Source organism: Crocuta crocuta, unplaced genomic scaffold, assembly GCF_008692635.1.
Source record: "Crocuta crocuta isolate KB4526 unplaced genomic scaffold, BGI_CrCroc_1.0 scaffold13, whole genome shotgun sequence".
Classification (NCBI taxonomy): domain Eukaryota; kingdom Metazoa; phylum Chordata; class Mammalia; order Carnivora; family Hyaenidae; genus Crocuta; species Crocuta crocuta.
In genome coordinates, this window is record NW_027530007.1 from 5,350,120 (window position 1) to 5,365,477 (window position 15,358).

Consider the following 15,358-nt stretch of genomic DNA (forward strand, 5'->3'; position numbering starts at 1 on the left):
GCCAAGCTCAGCCTCCGGGTCTCTCCTGAGCGGCCTCTCGCTTCCTCCTCAACTCCCACCCCCCGGGAGCACCCTGAGGGCAGGGCTGGGGCTTATTCATTTCTGCGCCCCAATTGCCTGGCACAAGGTCAGGAAATACCTAGGGAGTGAATGAATGAATGAGCGAACAAACTAACGAATGAATGACTGTGTCAGGGGCAGGAAGGAGACCATGTGGGCTGGGGTGATCAGGGCGGCCTCCTGGAGTAGGCAGGCTTCCCTCTCCATCCTCCCTCNTCCAGGAGGAGGTGGAGCGCGAGATCATCAAGCAGGAGGAGAACGTGGACCCCGACTACTGGGAGAAGCTGCTGCGGCACCACTACGAGCAGCAGCAGGAGGACCTGGCGCGCAACCTGGGCAAGGGCAAGCGCATCCGCAAGCAGGTCAACTACAACGACGCCTCCCAGGAGGACCAGGGTGCGTGGCCGGCGGGCGGGGAGCCGGGGCGCTGGGAGAGCGGGCGGTCGCACTGGCGGGGGGCCGTGTGGGCACTGGNCGTGCCCATTTCGCTGTCCCTCTCCCCTGGGCTGGGGTTGGGGGCTTGGCGCGGCCCTGGGGTTTGGGGTGGGGGCTCACTCTGTGCCCTGCACGCGGCCCCTCACAGAGTGGCAGGACGAGCTCTCCGATAACCAGTCTGAATATTCCATCGGCTCCGAGGACGAGGACGAGGACTTTGAGGAAAGGCCCGAAGGGCAGAGTGAGTCCCGGGACTGGTGACCCTGGACTGGGGCCCAGACACGTGTCAGGGGGCTGCTGGTCAGCCTGGGGTGCCCTGGGGACACCAGGACAGCCGTCCGTCTTTGGAGGATGTCCTGAGGGGTTCTGCTGTCCTGGGGTGAGCTGCTGGAAGGAATGTGGGGGGCCGGGACACCCCCGGGCCCCGGTGAGGTCGTGATGGGTCTGCTTCCCAGGTGGACGGCGACAATCCAGGAGGCAGCTGAAGAGCGACAGGGACAAGCCCCTGCCACCTCTTCTCGCCCGTGTGGGTGGCAATATCGAGGTGGGGCCCGTCTGCACCCCTCTTTCCTAGCCCCCCTTCCCCCTCCTCAGAACAAAGAGCTCATCCCTGCTGGACCTCTGGGGGTGTGGAGTAGGGATGGAGGCAGGGAGGTGAGGGGCCTGCCCAGGGTCACGGCCAAGTAGAGGTGGGGCCAGGACAGACCCCTGGGTCTCTGGGTCCTGTGTCCTCTGTGCTTCTCCCCAGCTCCTCTCCTCCATACGCCTCTCTGCCCATCCCTGAATTCTCTGCTCTTCCGCCCCCCTGCCCGCCGGCCCAGGTGCTGGGCTTCAACGCCCGGCAGCGGAAGGCCTTTCTGAACGCCATCATGCGCTGGGGCATGCCCCCCCAGGACGCCTTCAACTCCCACTGGCTGGTGCGGGACCTTCGAGGGAAGAGCGAGAAGGAATTTAGGTAAAGGGGCTGAGGTGGTGGCCGCCCACCCCGGAGTGGGCCCCCCCCGGCCCTGGGCTTACTGTCCAGAGGATTCCTGTTGTCTGGCCTTTGGGGGTGGGCAGGGCTCATGTGCAGAAAACCCTGGCCCGCCACCTCTGCAAGAGCAGATCCGGGGCAAGGGCGGCCCTTCTGGGGGTGGCCCCCACCCCTGCCCTTCCCTGGGGCCTGACGCAGCGGGCCTGGCTGGGAGGTGGTGGACGGATGATGATTCCAGCCAGCGGGTTTCCTGGGGGTCCTGTCAGCCCTCTCAGAGGGTCCTCGCTGGCCCCTCACTCCCTGAGCCCCAGTCCCCCCCACCCCAGAGCCTATGTGTCCCTCTTCATGCGGCACCTGTGTGAGCCGGGGGCTGACGGTGCAGAGACCTTCGCGGACGGCGTGCCCCGTGAGGGCCTCTCAAGGCAGCACGTGCTCACCCGCATCGGGGTCATGTCACTAGTTAGGAAGAAGGTGGGTGAGTAAGCCTTGCCTGGGCCTTGCCTGGCGGGCCCCCCACGGTCCTCATGTGCCCCCTGGGAGTCAGCGGGCAGAGGGCAAGGGCCTGGCTGCGGGCACTGAGTCAGGCTAGAGGGACCCTCTGAACGCCTCATTGGGCGGGGCTGGGGAGCCTGGAGGTGGGGATGGTGGGTCACGGGGCAGAACACACACTGGGGTGGGGGTGGGGCCTGGCATAGAGGTTTGTGGTCAGAAGTGCACTCGGCTTGGCCAGCCTCGGCGGGGAGGTGGCGTTCATCCCAAGCCCGGGACGCCCCCTGGCCCTGCGGCCACCCTGGGGCCCTTAGGCCTGGGCTGAGACCACCTCCCTCTCTCCTTCCCTGTCTCCTGCCTCAGGTTCAGGAGTTTGAGCACGTTAACGGGAAGTACAGCACCCCGGACTTGATCCCCGAGGGGCCCGAGGGCAAGAAGCCGAGCGAGGTCATCTCCTCGGACCCCAACACGCCAGTGCCCGCCAGCCCTGCGCACCTCCTGCCCGCCCCACTGGGCCTGCCAGGTCTGGGCTCTGATGTGCAGGGGAGGGCACCTGGGTCTCGGGGGGCGGCGGGGCCCCAGGAGACGCCGGGTCCTCCACACAACCCACGACGGACACCCCCCACCCCCATGTCGCTCTCCTGAGTTTATCTTCTTAAGGGCTGTTCACGCACCATTACCATTAGTTTCTCGTGGATTCACAGGGTTGAGTCGCCTCCAATTCTAGAGCATTTTCATCCCTCCGTGAGAATCACATGCCCATTAGTAGACATTCCTCCTTGCTTCTCCCCCAAGCCGCTGGCAACCACTAATCTATTCCATGGATTTCCTGTGCTGGACGTGCCACGTACATGAAACCATATATGATACGTGGCTTTTGTGTCCAGCTTCATCCTCCAGCATGTTTTTATTTTTATTATTATTTTTGTAATGCTTATTTTTGCGAGAGAGGGACAGAGCATGAGCAGGGGAGGAGAGAGAGAGGGAGACACAGAGTCGGAAGCAGGCTCCAGGCTCTGAGCTGTCAGCACAGAGCCCGACGCGGGGCTCGAACCCACGAGCTGTGAGATCATGACCTGAGCTGAAGTGGGACGCTTCACCGGCTGAGCCCCCAGGCGCCCCCCCAGCGTGTTTTGGAGGCTCATCCACGTTGTAGGGCGTGTCATGCTTCCTTCCTGGTTTTGGCCGAGGAATGTCCCGTTGCGTGGATGTGCCGTGTTTGTGTTTATTCGCCTGTGCGCTGGTGGGTCTTTTGCTGTCGTGAATAAGGTCGGGGATGCTGTAAGTCACATGGCTGTGAGCATGGCTAGGAGTGGCGTTGCTGGATCACGTGGCCTAACATTCTGAGGAACTGCCAGACTTTTTCACGGCGGCCAGGCCACACCATCTTACGTCCCCACCGGCAACGTGTGACCCTTCCCAGATTTCCCACCTCATCCCCGAACATTTGTTGTCTGACTTTTTGCTTATGGCCGTCCCAGTGGGTACCATGCGGTATCTCACCATGGTTTTGATTTGCATCTGTGACAGCTGAGGATGTTGGGAATCTTTTCACGTGCTTCTGGACCATTCCTGTGTCTTCTTTGGCGAAATGTCCTTTCAGATCCTTTGCTCTTCATTAATGGGTTATTTGTCTTTGATGTCATTTGGTGATCCATGTATTTATTTGGGCAAAGGGTCTTCTTCCTTCCATGGACCTCAAAGGCCCGGCTCTGACCTACCTGTGCCCGGGTGACACATGGCTCCCTGAGAGGCTCAGTGTCTCCAAGGACATGCATCCTGCTCCTGGGCACAAGTGTGCCCTCTGGAAGTAGACACGCCTGGTCCTACGTGAGCCCCATTTTCTCCCTTGTGCTGTGGGACCCGGGAGCGGCCACCTCCCAGAGCTACTGTGAGCACTTGGCCGTATGTCAGGAATTGGCTCAGTGAGGAGGGTGCCCGCCTGCCAGCCAGTCTGGGGACACGTCCAGCTGTCCCCGCTCCTAGGCTGGACTCCGCCCACCTCCCCTCCCTGCTGTGGGCAGCCCTGGGCCGTCAGCCTGGGGCTTTGGTCTCACTGGGTCCAGGGTCTTCCGAGGCTCCCCCCATGTCTGCGGGCTTGGCTTGGGGTCTCTGGCTCACCAGCCTCACCTGTCCTTCTGGAGGTGCCTGCCTGGCCCAAGGGAGCCGCCTGAAGGCCAGGCCCTCGCTCTCCCCCGTGGCATCCCATTTCCTGCCTCTCACCCCTTGCCTGCCCTAGCTCACTGTCTCACCTCTTTCCTTTGGTCTTTCAGACAAAATGGAAGCCCAGCTGGGCTACATGGATGAGAAGGAGCTGGGGGTGCAGAAACCAAAGAAGCCCCCAGAAATCCAGGTGTGGAGGATGCTGGTGCCTGGGCCCCTGGCGGGAATGGGGTGGGGGTTGGGCAGCTGGCCTTCTGGCTCCACACCTGGGCCTCTGGTCTGGGGGAGCCAGGAGGGAGCGGGTTCCCAGCCCAGGGCCCGGCCCCCGCCCTCTATGCTCTTGAGCCTCAGGCCCCGCGGCATCCCTCGCCTGTCCCCCCCAGGCCCTGCCGACTGCCCTGGACAGAGTGGAGAGCGAGGACAAGCCTGAGAACTCAGATGGCGAGCGGCTGGAGGGCGCAGAGAAGGCCCCGCTGTCCCCAGAGCAGGCGCCAAAAGGTGAGGCTTCCCATGGTCCCCCACCTCTGCTGCCTCTGGCTGCGGCCAAGCTATGCTCCGCTCCGGCTCTCCCTGGCCGAGTGGGGGGCCCTGTCCTAGCGTCATAGGATCCGCAGGAGGGGAGAGCCAGGGGCTCGGGCTTCTCTAGGGGACTTAGCTTTTCCCACCACGTGGAGTTGGGGATTATTGGGCTGTGTTTTGTTAGTGATTTCTAACTCCGTTGCATCGTGGTTGGAACACGTGAGTCTATAAGATATTGTTTCTATATTGTGTCCCTGAAACCTGCTTTCTGGCTCATTACGTTCAGATTTGGAAGCGGTCACACGTGCTTGGAAAGAATGCTTGTTCTCTTAATTACTGGGATTACTGTGGGATTAATTACTGTGAGATTCTGAATATACATGTTAGGTCATTGTGTTGTTCAAATTTCTCTCTTTTTAAAGTTTATTTACTTAGAGAGAGAGAGAGAGAGAGAATGATTGGGGTGAGGGCAGAGAGAGAATCCCAAGCAGGCTCTGGCCCGACGCAGGGCTGGAACTGTGAAATCATGACCTGGGCTGAGATTAAGAGTTGGACACTCATCTGCCCGAGCCCCCAGGTGCCCCGTCAGATTCCTCATATCCTTACTCAGTTTTGGTCTCTGCTTTGATCCGTTCAGTCTGGGAGACTTGTGTGAAAATCTCTCACTACGATTGTGAGTCTGTCCCTTTTTCCTCGTAAGGCCAGAGTTTGCCTTGTTTCATTTGAGACTGGGTTGACAGGTGTACATTGGTTTAGGTTTTTTATCTCGTTCTGGTGAAGTGTGCCCTTTAATGACCTTTTATCCCTCCTGATACTTTTTGCTTTAAGGTTTGTTTAAGCTGATTTGGATGGATCTTACTTTTGCTTAGAATGCATTTGGTTTACGTTTATCTATCCTTTCACTTAAAGAAACACACACACACACACACTTGTGTGATGTAATCACCTGGGATACAGCCTACCCATTTAAAAGTGTACTAAGTCAGTGGTTTTTAGTACATTCAAAGAGTTTTGCAACCATCAGTGCAATTAATTTTGGAATATTTTCATCACTCCGAAAAGAAATCTCATGTCCATTAGCATTTACTACCCATTTCCTTCTCTCCTTGACCCCCAGCAATCACTAGTGTACTTTCTGTCTCTGTGGATTTGTCTGTTCTGGACATTTCAGGTAAATGGAATCATAAAATAGATGCCCTTCTCTGTCTGGCTTCTTTCGCTCAGCATAATGTTTTTGAGGTTCACTTATCTTGTGCTGTGGATCAGTGCTTCATTCCTTTTTATGGCCGAATAACATTGTATTGTAGAAATATACTGCATTGTATTGTCATCGGTTGATGGACACTTGGGTTATTTGTAATTTTTGGCTGCTGTGAACATTTGTGTCCCGTTTTATGTGTGGACACAGGTTTCCATTCTCTTGGGTATATACCTATGGGTGAAGTTGCTGGATTGTATGGTAACTCTGTGTTTAATATTTTGAGGAACTGCCAGGTTGTTTTCTCCAGTGGCTGCACTGTTCTACATTCCCGTGAACAATGTCTGAGGGTTTCCGCTTCTCCATGTCTTTGACAAGGGTTGTCTTTTGACAAGGCTTGTCTTTTTTTTTTTTAATGTATATTTTTTGAGATTTGATTGTTAAGTAATCTCTACACCCAGTGTGGGGCTTGACCTCACAATCCTGAGATCAAGACTTGCAAGCTCTACCATCCATGGCAGCCAGGACCCCTGCTTGTCTTTTGATTATAGTCATCCTGGGGGGGTGAGAAGTGGTATCTCAAGTGGTTTTGACTTGTATTTCCCTTATACATAAAGATGTTGAGTTTCTTTTCATGTGCTTAGTGGCCATTTGCATATCTTTGTTGGAGAAATGTCTGTTCAGATCTTTTGCCCATTTTTTAATTGTGTTATTTGTCTTCTTATTACTGAGTTCTAAGAGTTCCTTATAGATACATGTTTTGTATCATATATATTATTGGCAAGCATTTTCTTTCATTCTTTTACTTCAAAAAGTTTTCTTGTTTCCTTTACCTGTAATCTGTAATTATGTCTTATAAACTGTATAGCAGGGTTTGTTGTTTTAAGTCTAATCACAGAATCTCTATGTTTTAGCTGGCAAATTTGATGTCTTTACATTTATTGTAATAGCTAGATATTTACATGGATTTCTACTCTTTTATTTTGTGCTTTGTATTTCTCTTGCCTTTTTTTTTTTTCTCCTTTCCTGCTGTCTCTTGAATTGATCAAATTTTCTTGATATTTCCTGTTTCCCCCTCAGCTCGTCAGAAAGTTTATAGTCAATTCTATTTGATACTCTCAAACTTTTAACATGTATTCTCCTGAATAAGACAAGGACGGTCGTATTCAGCTCCATTTCCTTTCCATCTTCCACGTGCTGCTGCTCAGTGTGTAGTTTTTACTTGTGTTAATTTCCCTAATTTGTTATGGTGCTTATTTCTAAATCTTTTTTTAAGCTTATTTATTTATTTTGAGAGAGAGAGAGAAAGAGAGGGGCAGAGAGAGAGGGAGAGAGAGAGAATCCTAAGCAAGCTCCACACTGTCAGCTCAGAGCCCAGCACAGGTTTCAAACCCATGAACTGTGAGATCATGCATGACCTGAGCCAAAATCAAGAGTCGGACACTTAACTGATTGAACCATCTAGATGCCCTTTGTTTCTAAATGTTTAGAATTTAGATTCTTAGCAGTTTTGTGTTTGTTCCCTCGTTCATCATTGCTTTCTTCAATGTCTTTCTTCCTCAAGATCCCCCTTTAATGGTGTCTTCAGAAGATTTCTGTGTATGGAAAATTCTCACATTGCGTGTCATTTTCTCCTTTACTCTTGAATAATAGTTAGCAAAGCACAAGACAGGAGGGGGGTTTCCCCTCACATTTTGAAGATGTTTGTTCCCTCCGTCTTTTGGCTTCCACTGTGCTGAGAAGGCTCTTCTCAGGGTAATGGTTCCTCCTTGGTCGGAAACCTGCCTCTTCTAATTTTCCTAACACGGAAAGACCACTTTTAAGATAGTCCATTTTTGGGGGCACCTGGGTGGCTCCGTCGGGTAAGCATCCGTCCGACTCTTGATCTCAGCTCAGGCCCTGATTTCAGGGTTGTGGGTTTAAGCTCTGCATCGGGCTCCATGCTGGGCGTCAAGACTACTTAAAAAAAAAAAAAAAAAAAGGAGGAGATATTCATGTGTGTTTTTGCTAAGATGAAATTTTTATTTATCTTGCTTGTGCCTAACTGTGAGTCTTAAAGCTAAGTATTCTGTCTCTCATTGATCACGAGCAAATTCTCATTCTCTCTTTGAGAATTGCCTTTGTCCCCATTGTGTTGATGTCTTCTGGCATCTCAATTACTCGCCGATTCCTTCATTCATCCAACAAACACGGATGGAAGGCCTGCTGTGTGTTGGGCCCCATCCTGAGTACCAAGGACACGGGCAAGAAACCAAAATAGCCAAAGCCTTCACGTGGAATTCGTATTCTAGTGGGGAGGCAGGCGGTCAGCTGCACACAGAAATACGTCTTGTTCAACAGCAGATTCCAAACGTGATGAAGAAAAGAAAGCAGGTATAAGGTTAGCCAGAGACAGGGGCTGGTATATCTTTCACCTCCTCGTCTGTCTGCAAAGAGTTTTTCTTTCTTTCTTTTCTTTTCTTTTTTTTTTAAAGTTTATTTATTTTGAGAGAGAGAGAGAGAGCATGCAAGATAGCAGGGGTGGAGAGAGAGATTGAGGGAGACAGAGGAGCCAAAGTAGGCTCTGCACTGACAGCAGAGAGCCCAGCATGGGACTCAAACTCAAGAACCACGAAATCGTGACCTTAACCAACTAAAGCCACCCAGGCGCCCCCTCCCTGCTATTCGAGTCACCTTTAGATCTAGCTTCCGCTTCTTTCTTTATACTGTTTCCTTCATACTGTTTTGTTTCTTTTTTTTTTCAATTTTTATTAACGCTTAATTCATTTTTGAGAGATGGAGAAAGACAGAGCATGAGCAGGAGAGAGTCAGAGAGAGAAGGAGACACAGAATCCGAAGCAGGCTCCAGGCTCTGAGCTGTCAGCACAGAACCTGACGCGGGGCTCGAACCCACGGACCGCGAGATCGTGATCTGAGCCGAAGTCAGACACTTAACTGACTGAGCCACCCAGGCGCCCCTGTTTTGTTTCTTTATACTACCCATTTGTACTATTTTCTATGGCTGCAAAACAGATGATTACAACCTCAGTTCTTAAAGCAACAGCCGTTTACGAGCACACGGTTGTGTGGGTCACAAGTCTGGCTTGGTGTGGTTGGATTCTCTGCTGAGGGTCTCGAAAGACTGACATCAAGGTGTTGGCTGGGCCGAGTTCCCGTCTGGCAGCTTAGGGGAAACATCTGCTTCCAAGCCCCTTCTTGTTTTTGGCTTCCTTCAGCTCCTGGGGGGTGGGGGGCAAGGCCCCCATTTCCTTGCTGGCTGTGGGATGGGTATTGTCCTCTGTACCTAGAGACCGCCCGCCTTCCTTGCCACGGGGCCCACTTCATCTTCAAGCTTCAAATCCCCCTCCTGCTTCAAATCTCTGATGTCCTTTTCTGTGGCTGGTTGCAGAACGCCTGCTTTTTAAAGGGCTGGTGGGATGAAGTCAGGCCCCACCCCGACAGTTTCCCTCTTTGAAGGTCACATGGGCCTCATCACAAGCCCTGCTTGCTCTCCAGGGCCCAGAAGTCTTGGAGGACAGCTCAGATTTCTGCAGTGAAAATGTTTCATTTTAATTTTTTACGTTTACTTATTTTGAAAGAGAGAGAGTGAGCGAGAGCGCACAAGCAGGGGAGGGGCGGGGNGCGGGGGGGGGGATAGGGGATCGGAAGCAGGCTCTGTGCTGACAGCAGAGAGCCTGACTCAGGGCTCAAACTCATGAACTGTGAGATGGTGACCTGAGCCAGTCAGACGCTGAACCGACTGAGCCACCCAGGCGCCCCATGAGTGTGTATTTAATTTCTAGAAGTTTCATCGGGATTTGTCTCATTTTCCTTTATTTTTTGGACTGTCGTATTAAAGATGCTCATCACTCTTCTCTCTCTCTGTCTCTCTCTCTGGTGGATGGCTAAATGGTTTCTGGATTTTGGCGGGTGCATCTTCCTGCTCACGGGAATCCTCTGTCACCTGAGTAGGAGGAATGTCCCTGCTCTATTTCCAGAAGCCCTGGGCCCCCGTGGTCTTGCTGCCTGGCTGTGGCTGGTCTGAGACCAGTCTTTATGGCACGGTCTCTGCCGTGGGTAGCACAGTTTGGATTCCACAGTCTGCACGGACTTCGCGTTGGGTTTGGGCCCCTCACTGGAGACTCTGGCCCGAGATTCCACACGGGAGCCAGGCTTCCTCGGCTTGGCCAGGAGTCCGGCACTGGCTGGAACTTTCTCTCTTGCTGAGTGTGCGCGGCGGTTGGAGGGCGTTGTTAGGGGTGTTGGACTCCGGAGCCTGCGTCTTCGGGGCTTGCGCCTCGTCCCCCGGGTCTGGGTGTGGAGCCGCAGCCCAGCGCCCCCGGGCCTCTTCCTGGCACCCCTCACCCCGTGCCTCGTGCTTCTCAAGTTCGAGTCTCCCTTCATTTATGGCACCGACGATTTCCTCTGCTTCTTGTGAACTCACTGTGTATTTTTTCCGAGGGGATAGATTTTTGCCTGACGTTTCTGGGTGTTTCTAAGAGGGTTTTGTGTTGCTGAAGCCTGCTGTGTCGCCAGAACTTAAGGTCCTCTGGTCATCCTTGCGGTCGGGGGGATTTTGAGGCTGCGCCTTGAGGCCGGGGTGCTGCTGGGGGTGGGGGTGAGAGGGAAGGGGCAAGCTGACGGGTGTGGGGGGGTCCGCGCCCCCCCCCCCCCCTTCCCAGTCCTCGATGGCACCTGTCGGACTCCTCGGTAAAGTGATGGGCGGGGCTCTGCGTGTGGCTGAAATGGAGTTGGAAAGCCACCAGCCCAGAGTGCCCTCTCCCCACTCGACAAACACCCCTTGTCTTGCAGAAGAAGTGCTTCCTGAGAAGGAGAAAATTCTGGACAAGCTGGAGCTAAGCTTGATTCACAGCAGAGGGGACAGCAGCGATTTCAGGCCAGGTTTGGGGCTCTTGTGTGCTCTGTCCTGTGTCCCTTGCTCTCTGGAGGGCACCATCTGGACCCCGTTGGGCTTCCTGCAGCTGCCCGGTGCCGCCTCCAGGCCCAGCTGGTGCTGGTGGGCGGGAGGCTGGGTGGAGGATCCCACCCCCTCTCCTGATCCTTCCTGTGGCCCCAGCCACCACCAGGAGCAAGTGGAGTGGTCACAGAGCTTGGCCTGGAGCATCTGGGGCTCAATTGGAGGCTTCGTGTACCTGTAGGTTCTGGAATATTCTGGAACATTCATCGTCAGATTAATGTGCACTTTTTAAAGAAAGTTTATTTTGAGAGAGAGAGAGGGAGGGAGGGAGAGCACACGAGTTGGGAAGGGCCAGGGAGAGAGGGAGAGAATCTCAAGCTGGCTCCGTACTGCCAGCAGAGCCCAAGGCTTGATTTCATCAGCCAAAATCAAGAGTTGGACACTCATCCAACTGAGCCACCTGGGTGCCCCTTAACGTGCACTTTTTCCAGTGCTCTGCCCTGTGTTTCCACGTGGTCCTGACTTGGTGGGGGAGTGGCACCTGGGTCTGGAGCCCACCCTCCCTGCTCAGGACAGAGGGAGGAGCTGCTGGTTTGTTTGTTTAAAACCCCTCTTGGCAGTAAGGCCCTTGAGGATGAGGAAACACGGTTCCCACTTGTGCCAGTGCCTGGCAGAGAGAGGCCGTACCTTTAGGATGGGTGAGTGAGCGTGGGTCCGTCCTCCCATAGATGACACCAAAGTGGAGGAGAAGGAGCCCATTGAAACGCAGCAGAATGGTGACAGAGAGGAAGATGAGGAGGGGAAGAAGGAAGACAAGAATGGGAAGTTCAAATTCATGTTCAACATTGCAGATGGGGGCTTCACAGGTATTGGGGTGAGGCGGTGCCCAGAGAGCTAGCATGGTTGTTGTCACTGGCTTCCTAACCACGTGGGTCCTGGGAGTCTGGGCAGATGATTATTTTATACTAAAGTGTGAATGGTTGATAAAAGTGCATTTTATAACCTTTCCTAGTAACCCTGGAACGCTGAACTTCTAGGGGTGGGGAGGAGGTGGGTGGTGAGGAGGAGACGTTCCTGTGCCTGCCTCTGTGAAGGGCTGGGGGAGGGGCACCTCATTCTGCTCCCCTTGGCTGGCTTCCCAGAGCTGCACACGCTGTGGCAGAATGAGGAACGCGCTGCTGTGTCCTCGGGGAAAATCTACGACATCTGGCACCGGCGTCATGACTACTGGCTGCTGGCGGGCATCGTGACGTATCCTTGGCCGAGCTGAGCCAGGCCGGGCAGGAATCTGGCCTGTTCCCTGCTCAGGGAGAGACCTGGGGTGTGTGGGATGAGGGGTCAGGAGCCAGCGGTTTTGATCAGGTGCCAAGGACCCTTTCCTGGCAGTGACGGTGATGATGACCGTAGGGGCCGCGTGGGTGCACTCCGTCCTCTCAGCAGCCTTTTAAGGGGGCGCCACCATGATTACCATTATGCAGAGTAGGAAACGAGGCTCACAGAGGCCCTGCAGCCAACAAGTGCCAGCTAGTCCATCTGACGCCATGACAAACCCCCGTAAGTCCTGGCTGGTGCCTGCCTCACCTCCTCCCCGTAATTCCGCTTGTAGTCACGCATCCCGTGTTTGTTGATCATCCCCTGTGTTCCCGGCGTGGAGGATACGTCCATGAACGACATTCCCAAAGTCCCTGACGACCTGGAGCTCACCTCCTACTGGGGCCAGATGACAAACACCCTACTTTGGCAAAGTGTGGCGTTTAGCACGTGATAAAGCAGGGAAGGAGCAAAGGGAGCTTTGGGGAAGGGGGGGGTTGCGTGTTCTAATGAGGTGGTCAGACGTGCCATCGGAGCACAGGCCTCCCAGAGGCAAGGAGAGGGTCCCACAGCTACCCCTCAGCAAAGCTGAGACCATCTGGAGTGGGCTGGTTATGATGAGAGGGGGAGTGTTCTAGAATGGGGGGTCAGCAAGCCTTTCTGGTAAGGGGCCAGAGAGTGAATATTTCAGGCTGTGCAGAGTGATAACTGCACTCTGTCATTATAGCAAAAGCAGCCACGGACAGTCGTAAACCAGTGAGTGTGACTGTGTTCCAATAAAACTTTATTTAAAAAAATAAGCGAGGGCGCCTGGGTGGCTCAGTCAGTTAAGCATCTGACTTCAGCTCAGGTCATGATCTCATATTCGTGAGTTCGAGCCCCGGAGCCTGCTTTGGGTTCTGTGTCTCCCTCTCTCTCTGCCCTTCCCCTGGTCATGCTCTGTCTCTCTCTCCCTCTCAATAATAATAAGTAAATAAACTTGGGGCACCTGGGTGGCTCCGTTGGTTAAGTGTCCGACTTTGGCTCAGGTCATGATCTCACAGTTTGTGGGTTCGAGCCCCGCATCGAGCTCTGTGCTAACAGCTCAGCCTGGAGCATGCTTTGGATTCTGTGTCTCCCTCTCTCTGCCCCTCCCCCACTCACACACTGTCTCTCTCAAAAAAAAAAAAAATTTTTAAAAATTAAAGTGATAATAAATAAACAAAAAAAAATTAAGAAGTAGGCTGTAACCTCTGCAACAAATTCCTGTTGTGGAGGTTAAGGTGTTTGGAGCCAGCCTGCCGGGCTCCAGATCCTGACTTTGTCCCTCACTAACTGTGGGACACTGGGCAAGATAATTTCATTGTGTCTCCTTGTTCCCTCGGAGGCTCGAGGGGGAGGCTCTCTCGCCAGCTTCTGGTGGCGGCCGTCAGTCCTTGGCATCGCTGGGCCAAGCTCTGCCTCCGCGTCACGTGGCCGTCTTCCCTGGGTGCCTGTGTCCCAGTTTCTTCTCCTTTTAAACAATTTTAAAATTTTATTTTAAAAATGTTTTTTTAAACTTTTATTTGTTTATTTTTTATTTATTTAAAAAATTTTTAATGTTTTATTTCTGAGAGAGAGAGAGAGACAGCAAGAGCAGGGAATGGTCAGAGAGAGAGGGAGACACAGAATCTGAAACAGGCTCTAGGCTCTGAGCTAGCTGTCAGCACAGAGCCCGACGCGGGGCTTGAACCCACAAACCATGAGATCATGACCTGGGCCGAAGTCGGATGCTTAACCGATTGAGCCACCCAGGCGCCCCAAACTTTTATTTATTTTTGAGCGACAGAGCATGACTGGGGGAGGGGCAGAGAGAGAGGGAGCCACAGGATCTGAAGCAGGTTCCAGGCCCCGAGCTGTTAGCACAGAGCCTGATGCAGGGCTTGACCTCAGGGGCCTTGAGATCATGACCTGAGCCAGAATTGGATGCTTAACTGACTGAGCCACCCAGGGGCCCCCAATGTTTATTTCTGAGAGAGACAGAGCCCAAGGAGGGGAGGGGCAGAGAGAGGGGGAGACAGAGGGTCTGAAATAGGCTCAGCCTCTGAGCTGTCAGCACAGAGCCTGATGTGGGGCTCGAACTCATGAACCGCCAGATCTTGACCTGAGCCGAAGTCAGACTCTTAACCGAATGAACCACTCAGGCGCCTCCCAATTTCCTCTTCTTAGAAGGATAGCAGCCACTGGGTTAGTGCCTGCCCTTCTTCAGTAAGACCTCTCCTTATCTTGATTGCGTCTACAAACACCCTATTTCCAAATGAGGTCACGGTCACAAGTTTGGGGGTTGGGACTTGAAGGTTCCACCCTCCAGGTTGTTAGGGTGACGAGCTAAGCCCCTGAAGCCTCAGTGTCGTGTGGGCTTCTAAGGGCACCCGTCCCATCATCATCAGCCTGCTCACCTTGCAGCCAAGGTCAGTGGCTTGTCCCAGGTACACAGACGAGCCTGGGCTGGTCCCCCGCCCCCTGCCATGGCCAGGTTTGCCCTTAACAGTGCCCCTCCCAGGCACGGCTACGCCCGCTGGCAAGACATCCAGAATGATCCGAGATACATGATCCTCAACGAGCCCTTCAAGTCTGAGATCCACAAAGGCAACTATCTGGAGATGAAGAACAAGTTCCTGGCCCGCAGGTTCAAGGTCAGTCCCAGCAGGACCAGAGCCTGGGGTGGGGAGGGGCGGCGAGGCCCAGGGCAAGGGAGTTCCTGAGCAGCAGCCCCTGGACGCGGGCCAGGCTGTCCACTAAGGGAGTCATGCAGCCGGTCCTTGATCAGCGCCAGGCCCCACTGGGTGAGCATCCCTGCCCTGGTGATGGGCGCTAGGCCTGGTGAGAGTTCTAAGGGGGTGCTAAGGTCAGACAAAGATGGACTGACAGTGGAAGCGTGTCCTCCCTTCTTCCTGTCTTGACGGATCCCAGGCGTGTGGGGGTGGGCGCTGGCCAAGGAGGGGCCGGGCCGGGGCTCAGTTCTCCCCCGCCCCCACCCCCAGCTGCTGGAGCAGGCCCTGGTCATCGAGGAGCAGCTCCGGAGGGCCGCGTACCTTAACATGACCCAGGACCCCAACCACCCAGCCATGGCCCTCAATGCCCGCCTGGCCGAGGTGGAGTGCCTTGCTGAGAGCCACCAGCACCTGTCCAAGGAGTCCCTTGCCGGGAACAAGCCAGCCAACGCTGTCCTGCACAAGGGTGAGCACAAGGGTCCCTTCCCAAAGGCCGGCCTGCCTGGCTTCCTCGAGCCATGCGGATCCTTCGCCACCGACGAGGGCACCGAGGGGCAGCGGCCTGGGGACCCCTTGCCAGC

General features: G+C 54.2%; 1 protein-coding gene across 1 annotated transcript in view; it reads left to right on the top strand.

The window, feature by feature from the left end:
- CHD5 (chromodomain helicase DNA binding protein 5) overlaps window positions 1–15,358 on the top strand; it is a 57,132-nt gene that overhangs the window by 39,605 nt on the left and 2,169 nt on the right. Inside the window, exons 27-39 of the mRNA XM_077763988.1 lie at window positions 282–456; window positions 644–736; window positions 951–1,039; window positions 1,317–1,450; window positions 1,795–1,939; window positions 2,321–2,480; window positions 4,231–4,310; window positions 4,504–4,618; window positions 10,629–10,718; window positions 11,463–11,600; window positions 11,877–11,985; window positions 14,567–14,699; window positions 15,048–15,243. Of these exons, the coding sequence (XP_077620114.1) occupies window positions 282–456; window positions 644–736; window positions 951–1,039; window positions 1,317–1,450; window positions 1,795–1,939; window positions 2,321–2,480; window positions 4,231–4,310; window positions 4,504–4,618; window positions 10,629–10,718; window positions 11,463–11,600; window positions 11,877–11,985; window positions 14,567–14,699; window positions 15,048–15,243 (1,657 nt within the window). The remainder of the gene's footprint in view (window positions 1–281; window positions 457–643; window positions 737–950; window positions 1,040–1,316; window positions 1,451–1,794; window positions 1,940–2,320; window positions 2,481–4,230; window positions 4,311–4,503; window positions 4,619–10,628; window positions 10,719–11,462; window positions 11,601–11,876; window positions 11,986–14,566; window positions 14,700–15,047; window positions 15,244–15,358) is intronic.